This window comes from Serinus canaria, chromosome 4, assembly GCF_022539315.1.
Source record: "Serinus canaria isolate serCan28SL12 chromosome 4, serCan2020, whole genome shotgun sequence".
Taxonomy (NCBI): Eukaryota; Metazoa; Chordata; class Aves; order Passeriformes; family Fringillidae; genus Serinus; species Serinus canaria.
The window spans coordinates 62,863,502-62,882,107 of record NC_066317.1 but is presented as its reverse complement, the minus strand read 5'-3'; the positions used below and the strand labels follow the sequence as shown (position 1 = coordinate 62,882,107).

Genomic DNA, 18,606 nt, shown 5'->3' with positions numbered 1-18,606 from the left:
AAGTGCATTGATCTTCTCTCCCGAGGAATGGTAGATTTCATTCTGAGACCTTGTGTTCCCAGAAAAGCAGGTCAGAGTGATTAGTTTCCTTCAGCTTGGTTGGATTCAGTACTGTAAATATACAAGAAGCTCCTACACGTTCAGACTACCCCTCCTAATGTATTTAAACATATAATGCACAAAGGGATATGTTCTTTTTCCTAGAAAATTGTTTGTTTACTCTCCTAACCCTGTTTTGAATGAAAACCCTAATTTTCATCCTGATAGGCAAGGCAAGCCTCTGAATGTTTAGTATTAAATTTGAAACATCCATCATTAACAAATGAGGAAACTTATTTTTCTTTTAAACAAATGGTATTATATGACAAATGTCATAAACAGAGCTGTACAGATCATAAACTGTACAGGATTTACAAAACTAGTGCCACCACATTTATAATAATTTTTTTCCCCAGTGAAATTCTTGTGCTGAGAAAACTGGTGCTGTCACAAAGTACAGCACTGCTAAAATCTTGTTACAGCTATTTTTTCTGTTGGAGATTAATTTATAAAAAGTTATTAAGTGCTAGATTGTATTTTATATTTATTTTGTGATAATGTTAATTGCAAAGAAAACTGTGATAGAAAAATTAGTATACTCTGCTTTGCACATGAGTATCTTAGTGATTCAGCAGCTCAGCTTATTCAAATCAAATATAAACGTATCAACTAGCTACTGGCCATGATTTCAACATAAAACTACTATTTCTGTATTTTTAAGGTACCACTGTATTTAGTACCAACATGAGTGGCAAACTGAAACACAAACCAGGGGATGTCACACACTGCAGCTGAGAGAAAACCGTGTAATTTACAGAAGGCTTTCAGCTCCGTCCTTCCTCTCATCTCTCATCAGCTAAAATCCTTGTTTTTGTCTGGCTGCACATCACTTGTGATGTGACTTTCATATTTGACAAAATAAACATGCAGAACTTAAAGGCTGCCTTTTAATGTTTTTTTTCCCTGTCTTGTACTGAGCTGAAATTATTTCAAGTATAATTACTTAAAACAGACACTAATGCATTTCAATTTGCACTTTGCAAACAGGTTAGTTTTGTCTTCAGAAATGTAATAGTGGAAATTTATACAGCACCCATGGTTAGAGACAAATAAGATTAATGACTGTTGGGGTTTCAATGGGCCAGTGTGTATAAAAGAAGTCTAAGTAGCATCCCAATCTTCATACCATGCTATTAATTTGAATTGCTAAAATTCAGTGAGCTCCTTGTGAAATAGCTGACATGAAATAAGCTGACATGTAAAGATTTGCAATATGTAAAGAACTGTGAAGAGAAGAAACACTATGCACAAAAAACAAGTGATGGAAGTTGAAAAAAAAAACCTGAGTAACACAACAAAAAGGTATAAAAATTTGTATTTATATTATGACGAGATAATGATACAACACAATACTCCGAGTGCTACAGAACGTAGCAAGCGCCATGTACGTGTGTACAAATGAATCTGTGTAGTACAGTAAAATGCATCTCACAGACTATGAACCATTCCTTTGGCTCTGGGACCCAGAGGCTCTGGCACAGAACCCACTCACTAACACCTTTAGGTAGCAATTTTACCAGTAAGCAGCAGAAAGCTCTCAGTCAGTGCTTCACCTGCACCAAAATTGCATCTTAAACATCCCTCCTGCACAGACCCTTCCAATGCCATAAATCCCTTGTAACCACAGTTTATGCCTCTCGTGCAAAATGAAAGAAAGGAATTCTGAACTTGGGGCACCTTCACTCTGCTTTGCCAAGAGGCAAGCCTCTGGCTGGCCACCCCTCCCCAGGAATCCTTTCCTGGGCTTATTTACAATACTTCAGGCAGAGAGAACAGCTAAGGTGACCGAATGGTCTTTTCTGTTTCATATACCCCCTGCATTTTAATTCGGGGTAGCTACAGAGCACACTTGGAGGTTTTCTTTACAGCTACCAATTAAGAACAGTGCATTTAGACAGTCACTTAAGCAAATTGGCTCATTTCATTGCTGGCAAAATTAATTTCTGATGTGTTTGCCCCATTAGTAATTGTAGGGAGTACAGCTGTTCTTTAAAGGGTTCCTTAAGGGTCTCAATTATTCTTCCATCAGTTGTGGAAAGTGTAAGTTAATGGATTAAATATCAGCACTGTTACTGGCTCATACTACACACAACCGATGGCCTCTACCATTTAAAAACAAATTTAACAGATTCATGAAAGAGTAATTTGTTTTGAAAACATTCCTTTATCAACAGCATCATAAAATTAAATGTATAAAATTAATATTACTTAATTAAAAGCTGTAATGATGTGGTTATTTTCAAAAATGTGTTACTTTCCACATGACTGATCTGCAAGGGTGAAAAATTTCACCATTAATTACCAGTCTGCCAAAAAGTTAGTAAAATGGTAAAATAATCACTTGTCCAGGAGAAGAGACTGCTTTAAGTACCTCCAGGAAAAGCAGAAGTACCCACCCTGAGCAGGATTGAAGGCAGAACCCACACTTGTAACTTCACCTCTTTCTGTTGCCCAGTTCTCCTCTTTTGGCATTTTAAGTTCACCCACTGAAATGGGTTATGCAAAGTGTACAGTCAGGTGCTCAGAAAACAGGTATTTGTCACTGTAACTTCTTTGTAGATCAATGAGTAACTTTTTTTCTACTTCTGTAATTATATGCATGTGGTACAGTTGAACCCATACTCATCCATGTCAAAAATATAACACCACTGAAGTCAGTCTTTAAGTTAGATCAAGTTAGATGTGTTAGATTTTATGTCATTTTTTCAACTCCAAATCTTATACTAATATATTGGGATTGAAACTCATCTATAAACAGCACATGGAAAACTGTCATTCTCATGGATTTTTGGGAGGCTTTTTTATTTCTGTTTTAACCTGCTAAAACTCACTCTGAACCAAGTTTGTTCTTTGCAGAAGACAATACAGGATCCAGTCTCTGAATAATGTGTTGCAGAGCTTCTACTGCCAAACCTGCTCTTTTCAGAAGATAAATAAATCAGCTGCAATGGGCCTGGCACAGTACAAGCAATGCAGAAAGAACTAGCAATTTCAAGCTGAGTTTTTTTGTGCCTCCCTCTGGTGATGCCAGAGTGCAGGCAGGGAGCGGGAGGAAGCACTAATCCAGGAGCAATGCAGAGGCGTGCATCCTCCGACACCTGCGTGTTGCAAGGGAAAGCCCTTCCTTTCTTCTCCCCCAGGAAACAGGCCAAACCTCTGCGTCTCCAGAAAAAGAACTTTGTGATGACTTCATCTCTCCAGAGCCCCTTCCACAGAGAAAAATACCTAGCAGCCCTGTAATCTTGTCCCTACTCCTTTTCCAATGTGGTAACAGCAGAGGAAATGGATGAACTGAGCAGCAGCACCTCCTCGCCTGCTCAAAGTGCGGTCACGACAACACGGCAGAGCTGCCAAGGTGGTGGCAGGATTTCATCTTGCAGCAAACAGTTTGCTTTTTGCAGCCCCACTGTGGGCACAGGTACACTTGTGCACAAACACGGGGCACACACGCAAGTGTCCAGCTGAGAAAAAATAATAAAAATAATACTGTTTGCATCCCAAGGTGCTGCGGCCAGAGACAGTGCTGCACTGGCTGCTCAGCAGCAGAACCTGAGAGAATGTCAGAGCCCCGACTGTCCCCACTGACTGCAGCTCTCTGGGGGGACAGGCCAGCCCCCAAACCTGACCCTAGGATCTGCTGTGCCATTGCCTCTAACAGGGCTGCTGCTGTCCGGGGGCTGTGCCTGAAAATTCCACCTTAAATTGGGCTGTGCTGGAGGGAGAATGACACAGGCAGTATGGTGTCATTTTTCTTAACCAGCGTTAATAGCTCCCAGCTGTAACAACTGAAAAAGTAAAAACAAATAAACCCTTTTTATTTCCACTCAAGATTATTCGAGTAATTTTTATTGAAAATATAAGATCTACAAAGCCATGGATACCCAGCGTGGAAGAACTCATTAAGTTAGCACATTCATCTTTAAAAGGAAAATTTCAGGTTGACCTAAGGTACAATAATGTTCAATTTAAAGTCTCGTTTTTCCTTCTGTAAGTTTCAAATCTCTTTTCATTAGGAGGTTCTGTGCAAGAGCTGCTTGTCATGAAAGGAAACACTTTACAATCCATGAATGTGTTCATTATATAATAAATGAACAGCAACAATATACTAGCCTCTTTTTTTTTTTTTTCCTGTTAACAGTCGTGTGTTAAAGTAAACTCTTTTTTTTTTTTCCATGATTTGGAAATTAGTTACATATGCACCAAAGGAGCTAGTAATCTCTGCTGCTTGTCAGCTACACACAATGAGTATATTGCTGTGTGCTTTCCCCAACAATGAGGATTTTAGTAATATGCAAGGTGTATAGAATGTAATACCAAAACCTGCATCACAGAAAAGGTTAATTGTTTTCTTATTCAGCTGCCAGAGTTGATAACCTTAGGCCCCTCCCCAGAGCCAAAGTAGGGGTGGCCATCCTTTAGGTTATGTAAATTAAATGTATACGTTTCCTTGTTGGCAAGTTCCAAGCAGTAAGCGAGAGTGCAAACAAGGATCTGTAAGCTGCCACAAAATGTATTCATATTTCTACTCCGTGTTGTAAGAGCCAAAGGGAGGACATGTATGTCAGATGTTGAAAGAACAACTGAACCTTTGCTTTTGATCATTATGGTCAGTCTGTCATGAGGTCTTGTATCTGAATGCTAAAAATGGCACCACACTTGGACATCCCATAGCCTTACACAGTACGTTTGTGTTTCCCAAGCCACTGAGCGCTGGTCTCACAGAGACCCTGACTTTATAAGCTAACAAAAAATAGATTTGTGTGCTGAAGAATCCAAGGGAGGGCTCATACAAAGACAATTAACCCTCGCACCAAAACCTAATTCCATGATTTTACTTAAAGCCACACTGAATCAGTTGTGAGAGGGTGAAGATATAAATACACCTCTCTGCTTCATCCGTAAGAAGGTGGACAACTGACCATTTGAACAGAGGGTCTTGAAACAAAGCTTAGTTGTCCTTTAAACAATGAGAAGGAGAGGCATACATAAATGGTCACCAAGGCACAATATGACAAAGGTGAAGAGTCCCTGAGACTCTGGTCTGGGTCTGTACCATTCCCCTCCTTATACAAGTAAATGAGAACATTTAGGAAAATATAATACAAAATCTCTTACAGGAAATATAGACTACACTTGCTAAAATCACTTCCCTAAAAGTGTTTATAGCTTTTTTCTTTTTTTTTTTTTTTTTCAATTTTTTCTTTTTTTTTTCTCCTTTTTTTTTATTTTTTTTAAAAGACCTTCTTTAAACAGATAATGCAAAGACTGGTCCATTTTTTTCTTACCCGGCAAGCCAAGCTCTAATGACTTCACTAAGCAGAAGTTGTATTAAAATACATCTTCATAGTATTGCTACAATTTGGGTAAATATGTTCTGAACAGCTTGATGAGTACTAAATAAACTTTGCTGTTTTACAGCATACATTTTAATTTTTTTGCACTTTTTTAAGAATAGAAAATGCAATTATAGTGTGCAAAAGAAAAAAAAATAATTATCTTCTAGCTGAATACTGTAGTTTTAAGCCATGCCTTCCATAAGAATGTATTGACATGTGTAAATAGAAGAGAAGAAAAAAAAATACAAGCAAACAGAGATTTCATTTCCTTGCAAGGAAAGATTAACTATCACAAACTGGATCACTTGAGTTCTGTATTCTTCAGAGAAAGAAATGAAAACAACAACCCATAAAACCACTGAAATGCTTCAAATGTCATCCATTCCACAGTAACAGGTTAAAACTGCCATGTTGCTTTCTACTGCTCCCGTTAACATGGATAGAATGATTTGCTGCTGGTTGGATATTGAATACAAAAAGCAAAAGAAAGTTGAGATCATCCCACATGAAGTCATTATTAGAGCTGGCTTTTCCCCCATTTTGAAGTACAGTAGTGACTTGTAAATATGACCTTTTCTAAAGATCATTTGAGATTTGAAGATTTATCTGCCTGCTTTACCCAAACAACAGCTGCTAAAAGAATTTACTCTATGGAGCCCACTATACAGCATCCAAAATGTTTTGGGTTTGGGGTTTTTTTCATGAAAAAATACCAAAAAAAGTAGTTTTAGGTTTTTGTATCTCTGAATCACTAACACATTGTAGATTTCATTTATTCTTCCATGTTTGAAAATGGTTTCTGCAAAATCAAAATAAACTGTCAAACTCCCTTACGCCATGCTTCCAACAGTTTGAATTTAATACTTCTTGAATGGAACGACATAATTTATTTCCTTTAATTTGCAGGATGGCTACATCAAGCTAGCTTTAAGTCACAACTGTACCTAACCACAGTTCTCTGCAGCAAACCCATGATTTACAATATCTACTATTGTGGTTACAGTGCAGGGAACCGTGGGTAAGAAACCTCCATGTCAGAGTATTGTGGTTGGGGTTTCCCGGAAGAGTGGCAGTTGACACCTCTGGAATATTCATATATAAGTGCTTCAGTCAGATGGTCCTGAGTTGAGCGGGTAACTCAGGCACTATGAGAGCCTGGCATTCAGTCTGCGGGAATGTGTGTAACCTCCGTCACTCGAACCGCTCTGCAAACTGTAGTGGTCTTCAGCATCACTGGCACTTCCAATACTGTCCATTTCACCTGGAGTAAACTCCATTCCTTCAATGTCTACTTCTAAAGAAAACATAAGAAGGCACATTTTCAGAAAGTTGTAGCAACTGGTCATGGGCCAGTGTCAATCAACACCTGAATCACACTTCAGTTGCAATAATTAAAAAAACAAACCAAGAACTGGCACAGTAATTCCTGAGGAAAGGGTCATCTTCTCCACCCGAGAATTAATATCCCTTCTGTCCTCAGCCACATAAATATACTGCATGACATCAAAACCTGTGGCATTCACATCCTCTGAACAGAGAGAGAGACATAATTCCATAATTCTCTCTCTCAGGTTTTTGCCTGGAGAATCACAGAGGGAAAACAATTTTTATCTCTGCTTGCTGCTCCTAGTGTTTTGCACATATAGAATGTATTAAGAAGATTGTTTACCTAAAGAAATTTAGTGATTAGATTCTGGTAGAAATTGTTTATGTTTATTAGCCAATCAGGTCGAAGCTCTGTGGACTGTCAGTCTACAGACATTCACTAGTTTTTCAATTAGTATTAAGTATAATATAGTATGGAATAGTACAGTATAGTATCTCTCTTTAATAAAATTGTAATGTAACATAGTATAGTTTTAATAAAGCAATTGTTCAGTCTTCTAAATGAATAGAATCAGATACCCATCATTCCTGTGATGGAGCACCCTAAAACATAGATAAGTACCAAATGCTTTCCCAGAACTGTTCAAACCTGCACACAGACACTGATTTAGAAAAAAGCTGGCCCTCAGAGGCTGTTTCTGTACTGCAGAATTGCCCATGGTAACTGCCCATGGTAACTGCCCATGGTAACTGCAACATTGCAGGTCCAACCTGTGACCACCTGTCCCCAGGTAACTGCCCCAAAACCGACCACTCAACCCCCCATGGCCCTGAAACAGCCAGCCTGGGCAACTGTTCCGCCCAGAAAAACTTCCAAATAGGAAAATAAGAAATGGCAACAGCCACCTTGACAAGCTGTCTTAAATGAGAACCAAATGCACAGAACCCTTGGTGATTGTTGCACAGAAAATGTTTTAAAATTTAACAATAAATGATGTGGAACTATTTTATTCCAACAAATTAATTAGGCTAAATAAGATTCTTTTTTCAATGAGAAAATATTATGCCAGCTTTACCAATAATTACACTAAAAATTCAAAACATTAAATGGTAACTGTTAAAAAAACTGGCAGAAACTCATGCAGGATAAATAGCTTTAAAAATACACACAATATTAACAGCTTCAAAACTGATTAGGAAAAAAAAATGTTTTTCAAAGAATGTGAAAAAGATGCCTTAATTTTTTACTCTTCCAATCACATAATGTTATAATTTTGTCTGGATTTTGTTTAAAGCTAAATGACATTTCCTTGTTTCCCTACTTCCCTCTTGCCCCCTGCTCCTGCAGGCCCCTTGGGAAGGGCTGGCTGAGTTACCTTGTTCAGAGTCAGTGGATATTGTTGATCCCATGCTGTCAGTGCGGATTCGCTCCATGCCCTGCACGGATAGCTGCTCCAGCCTGCGCTTGAGGTAGCGGTGCTCCCGCTGTAATTGTTCTTTAATATTTAGAGCTTTTCGGTCCTGTTCTTCCAATTTCTTAAAGGGAGAGAAACACAGTCAGCTGGCAGTCTGTACCCATGTCAAAGCATAAGTACCTTAAGGTCTTCTCGTAAACAGTAACTTGAAAGCAATTTAAGTATTTTCATTACTTAATATAAAGTTAAAGTTAAAATTAAATCAAAAATTTTGATTTTTTTTAGTTAGCATTCTGTAGAAGTCAGTAAAATTTTAGCAGGCTGAATTTGTTTCACGGTAAGATATGTGGTTACAGGGGAAAAAATAATAATAATTTTTAAAAAATCCCTCAGAGATTCTCTTGCCACTAGCAGACATTCCCTGGCTAAGACCAAATTATTGTTGCCTTGGTTGTGGGGAATATTTAAATCATTTCATCAGGCGAAACCAGCATCATCTTTGATAACTCGAGCACAGCTCAGGTTTCAGTGAGAACATAATGCATCTTTAGATGAGTCTCTTACTCCACCTATCACCATAAAGGAACCATCGTAAGCCTCTGAGTGTTCTCCCTCCTACCGCAGGCCATGGAAAATTTTAGTATTTAAAATGTTTCATTAACAATAAGCAGCATTAATTATATATAGAAGGAGGAATTTACTAAGAACTCTCTTTATTCTTGCTTTTTTTTCCCTTGAACTTCTCCAGAGCAAGTATGATAATTCTGTGATATCATCTACAAAGTCGGTGGTATTAATTCAGAATTTCTCGGCAAACAGCCTGTGAAAGAATCCTTCACATATCTACCTAAAATCTCCCCTCTGACAGAATAAAAGCTGGTATTAATTTTGCAAATAAAAAGAATGCTTCACACCTGGTAAAATGTGCTGCACTGTTGGTCCAAATACAGTAACAGGAATAAAGTACCCTTTTGTATTTGAACTGAGCCCTTCTCCAAATCACTGCTAGCCATTTAAAAAAACTGACTGCATAATTAAGGAAAATTTTGTAAGAGTATGATGGGATTAAAAGCATGAAGGATACACAAATCAAAACACCTTTTATTATTAAAAAAACTATCTATCTGATGCAGTAAATTACAGGTTGTAGCAGTAAAAGCACTCATAAGAGTGAGCAGATTTCTCTGTGAGCTGTGTTTACATGATCACTGAGATTTAGGAGATGTGCAGGGAGTGAATACAGCTGCTGAAGTCTCCTCCCTGCCGTCTGAATGAACCTAGGCTTGGTTTTCTGAGGAGAGCAGGCTGGGACAGTGCACAGCAAAACACAAGCAAAACCCTTTCAGAGATCTCGCTGTTCCCATGCAAGCCTGAAATAAAAGTGTTTGAAAAAATAATTGACACCCATGAATGGGGCAGTTTCCTGGCTCAATGAAATCTACCTTCTTCCACCACATTTTAAGCTCCCACCCAGGCAATACACTCTGCAGATAATCATCATAGGTGGATACACAATGTTATAATAGGAAAAGGGGTTGGTACATCCATGTACACAACAAACCAAATGTGCCCAATTGATCAGACTTCCTTTTCCTGTATTTTCCTGGCTGCAATCCCAAACTCTAACAACTATTTTAGGAAAGAACTCCGTGATTCATATCCAGGAGACTCAAAACCATCCAGTCTTTCAGAGCAGATCTCAATATATGGGTGGTGTGTGTGTGTGAAAAGTTGAGCACTAATGACTGTGCTCAAAATGCCAGCTAGGCACAGGCAAGCTCTGGCAGGGCAGGGGAGGGAGCTGACCTGACAAAGGGGAGCAATTAAATGCTAACCCAGTTTGGGCAGGTTCAGTTAAAATCTTAAAAAGAAAGTTAAACTTCAGTCTGGATTTTCAGAAGATGGGAACTTGGTGCTGTGCAAGGCAGATCTGGAAAGAATCTGTTCCCAGCTTTTTTTATCAGCAGCTGAAATGGTAACTGCAGGGCTAATCTCGCACACTCGCCACTTGTAAAAACACTTTTTCAATTTGTATGCATAAGCCCATCATAGGGGGGCAGTCCAAGACAAAAACCACATGCAGTGCCTTTCATGCATGTTAGCCTGAATTATAAACAAGAGGCCAAAATCTCAAATGGTAAAAACAGGGGTTGCCCAGCTGGAGTAAATGTGCTTAGGAGTGCTGAAAAAGTAGCTCTGTAAACTTGTTCACAAGAATGGTTTTGCTTAGATTAATCTTTATTTCTTCATAGGAATCACACCCACTTCTGTAACAGCAGTGAATCTTAAAGCTGTGCATCAGCAGGATGTTCTCCAAAATATTCCAAGATTACTGGCAGTATTCAATTTTGCCTGACACTTTTCTTGACCTGTTTCTCTGCCAGATGAGTAATTACAGTCCTGGACACAGCAGCAGAAACCTGTTCTTTAACTTTTACATTTGAATACCTCTTTGTCTTATTTCTGCATATAACCCCATTCCCTGAAAACAAGGACAGTGAAAATGGGAGTGAAGGTGTCTTTGGAGAGAGAGAAGGCCTGAGAAATAATTTCCTTTGAATTACTTGTGCAAATGTAGAATCTGCACTGCTGCTGGATCATAGATGAGATTTACGGCTGATTTTTGTTTTAAACTTGTAAGAAGGGGAGCAGCAACTAAGAGGAGATTGCATTTAATTTTTTTTTTTTATTTAAATGTGAACCTGGTCAACAAAAACCTGGACAAGTTGATGGGGTAAGGCTCACTAATAGATATGATATTTTTGATTCCTTTATTTTTTTTTTCATCATTAATGCATCTGGCTTTTTTACATTTTAGTAAATGCAGTACAATTCTAATTTACTCAGTTCTTAAAAAATAAATATATCAATTAAAGAACAGCTTTAATAGATTTTTTTAAAATTATAGTGTAAATTATTAAATACACTAGTTAGCAACTAAGCAGAAATCACAAAATCACTGTTTTATATATCTGAGATGCTAAATTGCAAAACACTAAACTTTGACACTGTGACTGAAACCCCTGCAAGTAATAAAGGCCAATAAATCCAGAAGATTGGACATATGGATATGGATTTTGTGTGAAAATTTGTTTCCTCTCTATGGATACACATTCTGGAAGATTCTCCCTTGAAAGAAATGAAAACATGGATGAATGTTTTTACCTTGATATGCATCTTAGCTCTTTTCAAGAGACTTAGAGTGGTGTGTCTGGTGCTGTCCGGCCCGAGAGGCACAAGCTGTTTTAGCTGTTCCAAATATAGCCGGAGTTTAGCCCGCCTGCAATCATTAAAAACCGAGAGTTGTAGTGGAGTTGCACCCGAACAGAATCTCCTATATGCAAACACCATCTGTTTGCAGGATCTCTGTGTAGAACTCGAGTCAACTGTGGCTTCCTTTCCCCTCCCTTTGGCAAAGTTTCAGACTGAAAGGTCACTTGAAATGCAGTAATGCTGCTTGGCACACTCAGCCAGGAGGCTCATACCTGTATTTTAGAGCAGTTTGCTCAGCCTGGTCAGACCCATCTTAACCAAAGGGGAGTATGCTCAGAGATCTGAGACATCCAGGCAAGGCTGCACACACTCAGCCTGTGGCTGGGTAAGGCCAAAAACCTGGCATTTTGCTCCAATGCAGTGAATTCTGCAGGCACAGACAGAGCTGTGGGCAGCTGCAGACCCTGATCCCCCTCTCCCCATTCCTATCCCTGCCTGCTGCAATAGGACACGCTCCAGCTATGCAAGCCAAGGGCATCCATGCAGCTCTTCACAGCTCAGAGCTGTTTCCAGCCATGGTTTATCAATGTATTTTAACAGGGAGGTCCTGATGCCCCTTCTCCTCCCTTCTACTAACCCAAAGTCCTCCCAGAAGGAGACATTCTTCACACTGCACTGTGGTTATTATAAACACACAAGAACAAACACTTCCAGCCATGTTCCTCAACAACAGGCCCCTGCTTTCTCTGTTACCCCCTTGAAAGTATCATTACTGCTGCTCCCAACCATCTCTCCTGTACTACTGCCATATCTATTAATAAAAAGAGGATGAACAAAGTACTATTTCTACACGTTTTCCAAACTAGAAAGCAGCTGGCAATACAACAGTCCATGGAAGGGCTGCTTGACCTATCCAAAACAAGGCAGAGGCCAGCCAAAGAACTGCATGGGAGTGTATTTCTGCAGTTACATCCTAAAGAAAATCTCTCCTGGTTTTAATTCACAGCCCTTGAACAGGAATCCACATGGTTCTGCAATGCAAAATGGCTGTGGAAGTGCTTCCATGAATAACTGCTATCATCCTTTCTGCCAGCCTGTTACAGGCTGAGTAAAGCCATGACCTGGAGCTGACATTGCCCTCACAGCCATAAGGGGAAGTAAAGCAGATCCCAAGAGTGAGGTGAATAATCATCTTTTTCAAATTTTCTCGATGCTGCATGAAGGAAACAAACACTGCAGGGAATTCAACACTTCTGGTCGAGAACAAACTTTCTTTTGAACAATGAGTTCAGAACCACAGTCCAGCATCAGTGTTTGAAATGGACAAACACTCTTCAGCAGGATTTAATATGCACCAAATGACAAATCAAACATTTGTAATTGGAATGATTAGTGCAATGTGAAAACAACCTGAGAATTAAGGGTGAAAAAACCCAAAGCAAAATAGAATTAATGCAGAACAGTAATGACTACATACTCACACATGTAGTTCTGTCTGCCTATAAATCAGCAGTGTACTAGCTAAGAAACCACAAAGCATTTCCATAAAATTTTAAATTTTTTCTTCAAGCTACTTAGGGAAAAAGGATTTTTGGTAAAAATCTGATTCACAAGATAAAACTGCTGACAGACTTTTTATTTAGGTCTGGGGTTTGTTTTTAAATACACGGTTCTAAACTTAAGCATCTAAATGCTTTTGTTTAAACAACACCAACAAAGATTGGCTGAAGTATTCACAAAAATTGCCCATCAGATCCCCTAAGGCTGCTACCTTAAACTGGAATATCAATCTTTAAAACAGTGAAATACCCAAATTAGGGACTACTGGTATTTATACAGAAAACCTTAATGAGCAAATTTTTATTTCTGCATCTGTAATGTCTAAAAACTACCTGAGGTAGTTGCATTTTAAATACAAAAACTTGTGTCACGGACTAAATTCAAATAATCTTTTTGTTTTCTAATGGCCTCTGAACATACCCACATAAGCCTGTTTCACTCAGCCCAACTGTACTTAGACTGATGACAAGAAAGTGGGGACTGAAGATGAAGCAGCATATGGGAAGGAAGAGGAGAAGGATGGTACCAAATAGTAAATAGAGAGGTAAACACCTAGAAATTGAATGAGCAATATACTTGAAGCCATTAAAAGTCTGACAAGGAATATACAGAACTGTTGATCTGAGATTTATTTAGTATTAATTCTGGAAAACATTAATGAAACCTGACTACATACTGAACTTATCTGCCTCTTGCTATTTGAGGAAAGTCTGCTTACCACAGGGAGAAGAAAGCAAGGCTTTAGTGCACTTCCTTGCCATCAGCTGGGGAGTTCACAGAAATATCACCAAGGTTCAGGGGCATGGCTATGTGCCTTTTTAAAGCACAAACTCTTATATGTTACCTGTCAGCCCAGTAGAGCAGGACTTGACAGAATTGCCAGGAAGAACATGGGACTGAATCTAAGAAGAGTATTTTTAAGTGACCAGTGAGAAGAATTAAAAGGGCTGAATATTAACAAAACTGCTTTAAGGCTTTTTCAGTACTACCAGCTGATACCGATAGCAGTTAATGTACTAAACACACTTGCTGAAAGACCTCCTCTAACTTCACCTTTTTTTTCTTAAAAGGACTTTTTCTTTCATCTAATTACTCAACACCTATGATTCCATTACAGATTTTAAAGCATAAGCTTTACACAGATCTTTACATAAATGCAGTCATGTTTATGTGACTAATTCATGTATTATAATCAATAGCATAGATTGTGAATGTACAAACCCACCACAACTCCTCTAGTACTGGAGTGAATATCCCCATGTTTTTCAACTTGCACATCTTAGAAAAAAAACTGTAAGAATGTAAGAAAACATTTCAGGCATGTTACATTAACAGATCACACCAGCAGGAACAAGGGACTCAAACTTCACAGCAGAGAAGTTGTCTCGTACAGACTCTGCCAGCACTAATTTCTCTCTTTTTCTGCAGGGACCTGACAGCTTTTGCTTTTCCTCAGCTGCCTGTGACCACAGGAGGAGGGAAAGGCACTCACAGAGGTAATCACAGCCAGAGCTGCTTTGTGTTTTGCAGCTCACGCCTTAAATTCCACCTAGAAAAATAACAAAAAGAAAGGGAAAAAAAACCAAAAACAAACAGCAGCCTGGTGTCAGAGCAACAGGGTAACAGTCTCTGTGCATGAAACATGGTTGAAGTTGGGTAATTAAACTCTGCTCCAGCTCCCAACCCCAGCGAGGTATCTGCCTAGACACCAGAGCTGACAGAAAAGGGCAATTTCCTCAGGTGGATGCACAGAAATATCCCCCTCATCACTGATACTGACTTTATCTGGGAAGGCAGAGATCTAAAAATGCCATCCAAAATCCAAATCAAGCCTGAAGCTCTCTGTTTTGGGTGTAGCCCCACATATGAAGAGGTGCATGGGTGCCCAGTCTGATTTATCCCATTGTCCTTTGTGCCAGATGATAAAGGGCTTTCAGATGTTCAAGACTGCAGTGTTTCCCCAAAAGCAGGTTCACAGCAGGGTCCTCTGAGTCTGCTTTACAGCTCTTCCAGGGCTCGATAAGCCCAGGCTGGTCAGCATTCCAGGGCAGGGGCCATGTCTAGCAGCTGTCTGGTGGTTCCTCACATTCACAGAAAGGACAAAGCCACCTGCTGACAACTGACCCGAAGGCTACCAGCAGCAACTGCCTTAAACTGGTTCTGAGTCCATATAAGCCATGATGGGCGGTAGAGGCTGGGCTTTCAGAGCCCATGGCAGAACCCTGGAGCCCCACAGCATGGAGGGACAAAGCAGCAAAAAGGGGGTATTAAGACTTTTCCTATATAACAAGGACATCCACCAGAAGACCACTCACTGACTCTAGTCCTTGGAGACTCCAGTTTGCTCAAGTGTTTGGCTGTGAAAGGGCAAGTTCACCAATTCTCAAAGAAAGGGTTGCCATACAAAGGTATATTAAGATCTTTGACCCTAATCAATTTCATAATTGTGTTGAGTCCATTAAATAATAGTCAATAAGCTTTACTGCCTATATGAAATCCCAGATGGAAATCCAAGCAGCACACCAAGAAATGGAATACTGAGATACAGAAAGAAAAAAAAAAAGAAGAAACAAGAAAGTCCATTGTTCACCCTGGATAATCTTCATTCCAAGGAAACTGCAACAACTCCAAGAAATTCCTACAACTACCTGACAGGCGGTTGCAATGGGAACAAAATACTTCTCTGTAGGGCTAAATAATACATCAAAAGGCAATGGCTGTGGATTCAGAGGTTCAGGATGGACACTGGGAAACAATTTTTTTATTGGGGCAGTGGTGAACAACCAGAATAGGCAGTCCTTGGAGATTCTTAAAGATTTACCCAGACAGAGCAATAAACATTCACAGACACACATCCATGTCTATGAACATGTAAATCCAAGATTGCCTGTAACCCTTCAGCATTTGACTCACAAGATTGCTCCCATTCATGTACCAGCAAAACATCCCCAGCTGTGTGGTTTAACCTGTGCCACTCTGACTGACAGACTGCTGGTGGATTTGTGGAGTGACCTGATCCACTGCAGCCTTTCCACAGGGGCTCTCCAGGGCTTTGTCAGATCCAGCACAGCAGAGAGAAATGACCTGCAGCCAGTCAGACAGCAGATAGCTGTTCAAGCAGTAGCTGAACAGTTTTTTGACAGCAGCAAAGGTGTGTTTCCTAAACCATTCAAGTATAACTCTACAGGCTTTATTTAGAGGCCACTGAGCTGCACAAAGCCAGCTGCAAAGGCAAGGTGCATATCCCAAATGAGCTGCTCAGTCCTCAGCATGGCATGCCTCAGCCAGGCCCCAGTGACATTAAATGGCCACAGACACTCATGACACAGGGTGACATTACTGAGTTCCTGTGAAATGTGTGCCTGTCCATCCTGCCACCCCAGCTGGGCACTCCCTGCAGACAAGCTTCCAACAGCCCTCCACGTGTTTATGGGAGGTAGCACGGGGTGGGCATTTCTTGGAAGCTGCATCCAAAGATAAACAGTTCCCACTGCTGGCATCATGTTCCTGACTGCCAGAGGTCACTTGCTGAAAGTGTCAGAAGGGCCATGCTCATCTGTTTCTGAACAATTGAGAGCAAGAGCATAGAGCTCACTACAGAGAAGTCAAATGCATGACAAGTGTTCACCTTGTACATCCTCCAGGTCTCACTCCACCGCCCCTGTGGAGCACAAGAATGACTCTCACATGTCCCCATTCTCTGCTGACCCAGAGCTGGCTGTAGAAAGGAAGGAGCAACTCTATCATCAGTCTGTCATCCTGTGGGAATCCCAGAACAGTTCTGTCTGGTCCACACCTGCTCCCTGCTACTAGCAGATTGCCCAGTCTGGCAATGGAGCTGTCCTGGCCATACTGGCATCTTAGACATGCAGCATCTCCAGCTGATGGAGGAAGGGTCTGGAAGGTTAGGAAATGGCCAAAAAGCCACTAAATGTCAGTATTCCCACACTTAATGTCCTGATTTTCCCTTCATGCTGGCTCCAGCAGTTTGCAGGGTTAGACAGTTTAGTTCGCAGGGTTGCTTTCACATGCACAGCCCATTGTACCTCTCACCAGAGTGCACCACTGAAGCAGGCATGAAACAATGCTGCCTTCACAAGCAGGCCCTACCTGTGCTTTCTGTAGGGTACCTTAGTGCTAAAAACACTTGGGTGACTGAACATGTGTCTATGTTTCAGATGTCCCAATTTTATTCCACTAGCTCTGTGTACAGGAGGTTGACATACCCTTGAATCAACTGCTAGATATATTTGTTTGGTGCTCTTCTAAACAGAAAAGGACACTGTAGACCAAACTCAAGCAATGCAATCACTACAAGCCACATCAGTGAGAATAAGCAAAAGATTTGAAATAGATGCAAAAATTAAAAATTTGTCATTTCTGTACATTAACCATTTTGGTCCAAAAACCAGACAGCATCACACCCTATCACAAAGCAAATTCAGTACAAACATAACAAAACTAAACCCCCACTTCAAATAGAAACATATTTGAAATTAATCTAGAAGCACATTATTACAAACTGAACAGAGTTACCTAAGCCTTTCAGATTCCTTCTCTAATGTTTCACTTTTTTTTTTCCTCATTCAAACTTATCCTGTGCTGTGCAATGAAGTTAATACACAAAGGTTTAAATATAGAGCAGTTACTAAATTTTTCATTGTTGCATAAGGACTGTGTAATCTGGCTTAATAATGTGCACAGGGTAAAGTCAGAGAAGAATCTCTGAACCAAAAATTCAGTTCTGGAGTCAAATGTTATCCAGTTACACTATGAACCAAAACAGCCTGGCCCGAGCCCACAACTTTGGGTCAGAGACACCAGCAGTGAACTAATGGCTGTGTTCCCTCCTTAAAGCAAGGTGAATTTATCTCCCTGCCAGACATGAAATTCAGCATAAAATACAGAAGTGAGCTAACTGCAATTGTAAGACAGTCATGGTTTTACAGGAAGACTCTTCACAGATTTATTTATGAAATGCAAATACCTGCATACAGGGAACACTCAAGTTTTAGACAGAATCAGCAAAGAGAAGCTCAGCATACTTTGTGACAGGCACTGGGTCAGGATGAACACTGACAGCATCATTACTCATAAACATCATTATTTCAAAGTTTTTAAAAAATGCAGAAATGTAGCAGTAAAAACTTCCCCAGAGTGACTTCAGGGTTCACCTGCCACCAAGGTAAATTGAGGGTGAGAATCTGCCTGTCCTCTGATACCAGCTTCAGTCCCTTCTTACTGGAGCTTGACACAACAAGGCAACATCTTTTAAGGGCTGCAGCTCTTTTTCTTCTGTGAACAGTCACACCCTGAAGTGGTGACAAAATTTTGCTGCAAATTGTTTTAATGGTACTGAAAATTTAATATATTCATATTTTTTTGTCCTGGATATCATGGCCACATATGCAATGTTGGTAATCATGTAATTATATACCCAACTCTGCCCAGTAGAAGCTGGTACTCAAGCATACTTCCCTCGCTCCTCTTTAAGCTAACACTTTATTAAAGTGTCAGGAATTACATATTTACAGCTCTACAAGACTTTTTGTAAGCTACCAAAGATGACTCTGTACTTATTAAAATACATTTGTTTACAAAGGCATTTAAAGAGATTATTTATAAGCTTCCAGCTTACAAAATCACAGAAATTCAAT

The 18,606-nt window shown here is 39.9% G+C and overlaps 1 protein-coding gene across 3 annotated transcripts in view; it reads right to left on the bottom strand.

Moving 5' to 3' along the window:
- Positions 1-1,397: 1,397 nt before the first annotated feature.
- MXD4 (MAX dimerization protein 4) overlaps positions 1,398-18,606 on the bottom strand; it is a 41,865-nt gene continuing 24,656 nt past the window's right edge. For all 3 annotated transcript variants that reach the window (XM_009098927.4, XM_018924209.3, XM_018924197.3), the window contains exons 4-6: positions 11,342-11,456; positions 8,138-8,297; positions 1,398-6,729 (exon numbers count right to left, since the gene is read on the bottom strand). In XM_009098927.4, coding sequence (XP_009097175.1) covers positions 6,581-6,729; positions 8,138-8,297; positions 11,342-11,456 — 424 coding nt within the window. In that variant the 3' untranslated portion in view covers positions 1,398-6,580. The remainder of the gene's footprint in view (positions 6,730-8,137; positions 8,298-11,341; positions 11,457-18,606) is intronic.